General features: G+C 43.8%; 1 protein-coding gene across 1 annotated transcript in view; it reads left to right on the forward strand.

Moving 5' to 3' along the window:
- The window catches only part of sh2d3ca (SH2 domain containing 3Ca), a 70,821-nt gene extending 63,265 nt beyond the window's left edge, over positions 1-7,556 (forward strand). Inside the window, 8 exon segments of the mRNA XM_084046888.1 lie at positions 552-679; positions 1,445-1,829; positions 2,180-2,309; positions 2,467-2,582; positions 3,190-3,361; positions 3,951-4,062; positions 4,369-4,575; positions 6,436-7,556. Coding sequence (XP_083903014.1) covers positions 552-679; positions 1,445-1,829; positions 2,180-2,309; positions 2,467-2,582; positions 3,190-3,361; positions 3,951-4,062; positions 4,369-4,575; positions 6,436-6,611 — 1,426 coding nt within the window. The 3' untranslated portion in view covers positions 6,612-7,556.
- The last annotated feature ends 241 nt before the right edge of the window (positions 7,557-7,797 follow it).

Consider the following 7,797-nt stretch of genomic DNA (forward strand, 5'->3'; position numbering starts at 1 on the left):
GTTAGGGCTGGGCAATATATCGTTAAGATATCGTTATCGTGATATGAGACTAGATATCGTCTGAGATTTTGATACGTTATGTTGTATAAGTGTTGTCTTTTCCTGATTTTAATGACTCGATTATGAAAAAATATATAATATTGTCGAAATACGATAATATCGTCACAGTATCGATATCGAGTTATTTGGTTGAAAATATTTGATTCGTTTTCCATATCGCCCAGCCCTTGCCACTATCCCTCTGCTCTATTAAATATTGAATTAATATTAGCATTAAGCAGGTCCTGTGTCAATAAAATCCAGCCTCCCAGGTTTTTTATTGTAAACCAGTCTGCTTCATTTACTGTGGAATGCACTCCTTGAAGCTCCTCCTTTCACCTCCCACTATTAAGTAATTGCTTAGCGTTTACATTCGTAGCCGTTTGGCTGCTGTCATCTGAGACCAAATAAACGCATAACCCCGAACCGCACCACCTCCTTGTAAAGTTCCATCCCTTCACTCCCTTTACGGTAGTCACATAATTAATGTATTGAAAATGCTGTGTTTGCAGCCCATCAACCATCCACCATCATAAAGATGCAATGAGGAACTGTGCCATGAGTATGGATCAGATCCAGGAGTACCGCTGCCCCTTATCGCCCGTCGGGGAAACCCCGCTGTCTCCGGCATACAGTGCCAGTGAGTATTGCCCCATGCAGACACAGTCATGAATGTGCACTAGGGGTGTGCCGATATATCGTCCCGCGATATATCGCGATACGTTTTCGCGACGATATGTATCGTTTTGGGAAAAACAAATATCGTTTTTTTTTTTATTATTTTTATTTTTATTTTTTTATTTATTTTTTTTACAATCATAATAATCAGGCATGCAAACGGCCCCGAAGTGAAAAGAGTGACAACATGTTTTTTTTTTCGGGTCAGGTGTCATACTATTTGGATTCAAAACGGCTATTGTAGCTGAAAAGCTACAAGTTTGCATGTCTGAATAATGCAAAAACAGAATTATTTGTTTGCATTTTATTTTTTTCTCCTCCATATATTTTCATAATAAAAAAAGTGCGTATCGTATCGTATCGAAATCGTATCGAAGTTGTGAGCCAAATATCGTATCGTATCGTTTCATTAAATTAGTGTATCGGCACACCCCTAATGTGCACACACACACACACACACACACTTGTTAATGGGTTAAAAAGATGTTGACACATCTTCTCTTATGGGGGTCCCTGGCACCAAACCTTTTCAAAGGGGGGCCGTGACTTAATACGTATCAATTAGGGGGTCCTTGACGCGAAAATGTTTTGAGAACCACTGTACACGACACACATCCCTCCTCTGATGGTATGAGAGATTAGGGAACATTTTCCTTTCAAAACAAGGAAGAAACTAGAAACTGCTTGTAATTCCTCACCCCTCACCTCTCTCTCTCTCGCTCACCAGTCACCAGACACAGAACCCAGTCGGGTGGGCGTGTGCTGGCCGTCGTCCCGCCCTCTCCGGTGATGCGGCGGTCCAGTGACCCTCAGCTCAGCCCCTCGGCCAACAACAACCCCCCGGAGCACCCCGTGCACCCCACGTCCCACTCGGCGCACGCCTCGCCCGCCCATCACGCCAGCTACCAATCGCATGCCTCCGAAACGGCGGGGAGCTACTGTGACCTCAGACCGTGCTCCGCCGCCGCCGGCCCTCCCAAACCCCCCGCCAAGAGCTACGTGGAGCGACTGCGGGTGGAGGAAGGGAGGGAAGACGGAGCGAGGGAGGAAGGAGGGGACGGGCCGTTCAGCGCTCCACAGGTGGAGATGGCCTCTTCCTTCAAACCATCGAGGTATTGGGGGCGGGCACACACACACACACACACACACACACACATAGGCGATATGAACAAAATTAAACCAAGTACTGTACCTAAATAGGTGTACCAAATATTAACCAAATATTAAATACGGAGGTATGAGTTTCTGCCCGACCACAACCACATGTATTATGTGATAATTACTAATTCAAAGCAATAAAGCATACCGAGTTATACGTACGTTGACAATGAAAGACTAACATTTAGGAAGGTACAATAGAGCCCCCCACACACCAACTACATGGTATGGACAGGTCAGTGAACATGGACAGGTCAGTTAACATGCACATAGTTTCTAATTCAAACATATTGTCCTTGTGTAGGTACGAATCCAGCCTGATGCCTGCTGAGAACAAGCCTTTGGAGATGTCTGTGCTGAAGAGAGTCAAAGAGTTACTGGCTGAGGTCGATGCAAGAACGGTGGCGAAACACATCACGATGGTGGACTGCACGGTACGCGCACACGCACACACACACACACACACACACACACATGCACACACGCACACACACACACACGCACACACACACACACACACACACACACACACACACACACACACACACACACACACACACACTGTTTTGACCTTTTTGATGCATTGGGCAGGTTGCTAGGATTCTGGGCGTGACGACGGAGATGCAAAGGATGATGGGAGTATCCTCAGGGTTGGAGTTGCTGACACTTCCACATGGACACCAACTGAGACTTGATCTGTTAGAGAGGTACGCGCGCACACACACACGCACACACTCGTGCGCACACACGCGCACACACACACACGCACGCACGCACGCACGCACGCACGCACGCACGCACACACACACACACACACACACCAAGGCTAAGAGCTGTGCGGCCTCATCCTTTTTCAGGGCTAGACAACTACAATAATTAAAATACCCTACAAATACCATGTCCATTATCGACAAGAGTCAGGCAACTCCTAGACAATATCAATAAAATGAATATAATATATAATATATAATATATAATATATAATATATAATATATAATATATAATATATAATATATAATATATAATATATAATATATAATAAAGAAAGGCACGGTTTTGGACATACAAGATTTCAACCCGACGATATAGAGTTTAACCCATTAAGACCGGGAACACATCTGTGTCATTTTAGATTACCAAATACATATCATTTTGGGTGGTCCTTGACATGAAAAAGTTTGAGAACCACTGATATGGCAGCATTGTTTTTTTTTCCAAAAAACTGTCAGGATTTAGTAGCCATTTTGTAGAAGGTCTTAATGGTTAAGTGGGTAAAGTCCAATATAAGACCTTTGTCTTCTTCCCCCATGCAGGTTCTACACCATGTCCATCATGATGGCAGTGGACCTGCTGGGCTGTACAGGCAGCACAGAGGAGAGAGCAGCTCTGCTCCATAAGACCATCCAGCTGGCCGCTGAGCTGAAGAGCAACCTGGCCAACCTGTTTGGCTTTGCCGCCGTGATGAGAGCCCTGGAACTGCCCCAGGTATGGCAGATATATGACACGTTTAATGTCTCCACACCAGGGGCCTTATTTGGGGTCCCAGCGGACGATGGCAATTGCCAATTTACTAGAATTTGCATTTAACCTTAAAATGCAGTAATTTTAGGCATATTTTCTTGACCTTTTGCATATTCATCTGATTTTAGATTGGCACTGAGTGCATAGACATTTGTTTTCATGTCTGCAACCATATATTCATCGGCCACTTTCAACCTGGTGTCCCTATTTTTGGGCATGTCATACGCAAACATTTCCCCCAAAAAATACATAAATAGTGAAAATAGCAGATCTACAAGCTTACAACACGATGTGATGCGTTGGAGAGGTCGTAGATGAGCTATTTTTGCCACTTTTTTTGCCAGCAGCAAATTTGTTTCTGAAATGACACCTCAGCTCCACACCCACTCAGGTTTCTTTTATTTTAAAAGGGTTATTTTTAGATTATGGTTTGCGTGTGTGTGGCATCATTATATATGGCTTACACATAATTGATGTGTTTATGTAGTTTTTCATGAGGGCTATTTTGACTGTGTAATCTAATAGTTTCCCTGAAACCACCAACCCCTTTCAGATCTCTCGCCTGGAGCAGACATGGGTGACGTTACGTCAGAGGCACACGGAGGGAGCTATCCTTTATGAGAAGAAGCTCAAACCTTTCATGAAGAACATGAATGATGGCAAGGGTGAGATCATAGTCTGTGTATGTGAATTCATACATTTAAAACATGTGAAACGGGACATTCTGCATGAGGAGTACTTTCTACTTTTGGTACTTTAAGTACATTTTGATACCAATATTTTTTTTATAACTCAATAATAACTTTTACTCACGTACATTTTGAATTCCGGACTTTTACTTGTAACAGCGTATTTCCACATTGCACCATTGATACTTTTACTTAAAAATATGAGTACTTTTTTCCACCAATGTTTTATTAGGTGCGTGCATGCATGTGTCGCTATAACGCTTTGTTTCTGTGTGCCTGCAGAGAGCTCTGTCTTGTCCAGCACCGCCTTCCCCCACGTTGTCCCCGTCCTCTCCTTACTGGAGCGAGGGGTGGCGTTAGGGGACAGCCTGGAGCCGTGGGACAGCGTGGAGGCAGGCGTCGACGTGGTCATGAACCACCTGGAGGCCGCTCGTACCATCGCACACCACGGAGGGATCTACACCGCCAATGCCGAGACCAAACTACAGGGTAAGAGGAGAAAAGGGAGCATTTCTCCATTACTCTGATTTAACAAACCTCTTAAACCTTACTGTTTACTTTGTCGTACGACGATTCGAAGAATAGCGAAAATAGAAGATCTACTGTACAAGCTCACAAGGTGTCGCATCACAACGCCTTGTGAGCTTGTAGATGTGCTATCTTTGCTGCTTTTAGAACATTTGGGGGGACATTTTCAAAGAAATGTGATGTTATCGTTGCAATCCAATATTATTGTCAAAATATCGATAGAGGTATTTGGTCAAAATATCATGATATTTTATTTTGTCCATCGTGACCAGCCCAATGTCATGTCTACTATATGCCATCAGTATATATGTGTATAAAACAATTGCAGTTTTGCAGAACAGCTCTGTGGATTACTCTGTAGTGGGCCTTGCTTCTTGGAAAAGTTTATTTTAGCCAACCCGATCGCCAGAGGAAACGTTCTCATTGAACGTTTTTCAACGTTTCTCAAAATCCGTGCATAGACTACTGGAAAACCACAAATTCTGTGCATAGCCGCCTCGCATCTCCCCCATTGTGACTAAACCATTTCGGAGGCGTGCAGTCTCAAGGGAATTGTCGCCGTGTGAAGGACCACCAAGCGAGCTAAAGCGAGCGAGTTGCCGTCCTGAACATTGCGACATTCCCTTGAGCCTACTCAGCGCCGTTTGAGTTACGTACCGATAGGCACAGAATCGTAAATTTTGTTGTGGGGACTGCTCTACTTCCTGGTTTTTCCGGGTTGCGACTGGTTACGCCCACCGTGGGACTCCCCGTACATATGCACGGAATTTGGGGGTTTCTAGGCGACTATGCACGGAATGACGTGCACAAATCCGTGCAATGTATACTAATTCTCTGGCGATCAGGCTGATTTTAGCATAGGCCTAAAGTAACAACACACACAGGGTACAGGAGGGAAACGTAGATGGTAGCTTTAATTAGTCTCTTGGCAGTCAGGTCAGGTAACACCAAAAGGCAATAGCTTAATAATTCAAGCATGACATATTTTAATTGACCCCATTGTCAAATTGGGACATGTCTGGATTGGACTGTTACAGCATTAATAGTGATAGAGAGAATAGCTGAACTTTTAAAAATTTGATTTTGGTTTTGCCATTCAATGGAATCACTCCAGAGCACAGAAGCAAGAGATAATGATCATCAACAATATTTGGACTCATATCATGGCCAGTTAGCTATACAACCCAAGGTTCTATCCACATCAGTGCCTAAACAACTGTGTGCGCATGTGTACATGGTCTTGGTTGTATGTTCACAGCATTGATCCTCAACACTTGACCATTGGCTTCCAGTCCGAGGCCATTACCACTGCATTGAACAGTGTGCCAATAACTATCACATCACACTAGTGTTTTCAACTATATCTTGTTATTGATCAGCCTCGCCATTGATCACTTATTGATCAGCCTCCAGTTAACCTAAGCCTTTATCAACAATTCCAAATCCAGTTGCAGATATTTATCTAATATATTTGTCAATAAGTATTTGTGAAAAGGTAAAAGATTTAAGAACCAAATGGGTTTAAATGTGAACAGAACAGCATCTAGTTTCTAAATACTAATGGGTTGACCACCGCCCCTTTTTAATAATAATAATACATCAAGATTATAGAGCACTTTTCTAGGTACTCGAACACCATACAAATCAAAACATACATTTAATAAAGAAATACATTATTTTCTTCTTTTTTTCTTTTCTGTGCTCTCCTCTCCCTCTCCTCTCCTCCTCTCCTCTCCTCTCCTCTCCTCTCCTCTCCTCTCCTCTCCTCTCCTCTCCTCTCCGCTCCGCTCCTCTCCTCTCCTCTCCTCTCCTCTCCCCCAGGATTCCAGGAGAGAGCGGAGGTGCTTGAGATCTTCCAGACCGAGTTCCAGATGCGTCTCTTGTGGGGCAGCCGTGGCTCTGAGGGCAGCCAGACGGAGCGCTACGAGAAGTTTAATAAAGTCCTCACTGCCCTATCGCACAAGCTTGAGCCACCTGTTCGTCACAGTGAACTATAGCACCTGCCCCGATGCCCGCTCTCACTAAAACACCTAACATCTAAGGTCACCACACTGGCTTTGCATCTTGTGTGTTTGTGTGTGTGCGTGTGTGTGTGGGGAGACTCACTTTCATCATGTGTTAAGCCTGATTTATTCTTCGGTGACACAGTGTCATGATGAAATTTCAACTGAAGAAACCGTCGCTTTTTCCAGTTGATGGCATTTTTTCAAGTGACATATCACACAGCACTTTGTCGCTGAATTATAAATCAGGCTCTACACTCACTGTGGAATCCTAATGAGGCACAAAGAGTTCCTTGTCTTGTCTTCCTCTTCCTGTCGACTTCCTGACCACTTGTGCTGAAAGATTACAGTGACTGCAGGAAAAGAAGCCAGGCGGAGCCTCCTCTGCTCCCTCAGCCTGATAAATGATTAGTTGCGCCGAAAATAGCCGATCTACAAGCTCACAACACATCGCAGCGCGACACATTGTGAGCTTGTACATCGGCTACTGTCGGTGCGCGACATGATGTGAAAAAAACCCAAGTGTGACTCAGGCTTTACAGACTGTGTTGTGACCAAAGCCCAAACGGAGCTTTGCCACAGTACATAAAAACACACACACATTTGTTTTAAATGATGGTTATGACACATTGTTTCTCTGTAAAAGAAAAGGACAATGATATACCATGATATAAAACATATAGCTCATATAAAGATGTTCATGTGTGCACGTGTAGCAGTAGTGGCTTAGCGCCTCTGCCTGATGACCAAAAGCCTAATATCTTCCTCCAGCCACGTAGGGGGAATTCCCCTTTAGGCTAGTGCAGTGGTTTTCAACCTTTTTCGGCCAAGGACCCCTAAATTGATATACATTTGGCAGTGGACCCCCACCTGAAGATGTTGCAGAAGCAAAGATTTGAGTTAAAAATGTTCGCTTTAAAAATGATATATATTCAAGATATGCACACATTTAAAAGATGTTTCAAAAATAGCAGATCTACAAGCTCATAGTGCGGCACTCGGTGCCGCACTATGAGCTTGTGTATCTGCTATTTTTGAATAGCAGATATAACCACACAATTTTAACCACTTATAAGCTAAGTGATTAAAAATGATTGTGGCACTATGTTAACACATCCCCTGACCACTGGTTGAAAACCACTGGGCTAGTGGTTAAGATGTTGGCTTTCCAGGTTTCGAA

The sequence above is a fragment of the Gymnoscopelus microlampas genome, assembly GCF_963454915.1.
Source record: "Gymnoscopelus microlampas genome assembly, chromosome: 21".
NCBI classification, from domain to species: Eukaryota; Metazoa; Chordata; class Actinopteri; order Myctophiformes; family Myctophidae; genus Gymnoscopelus; species Gymnoscopelus microlampas.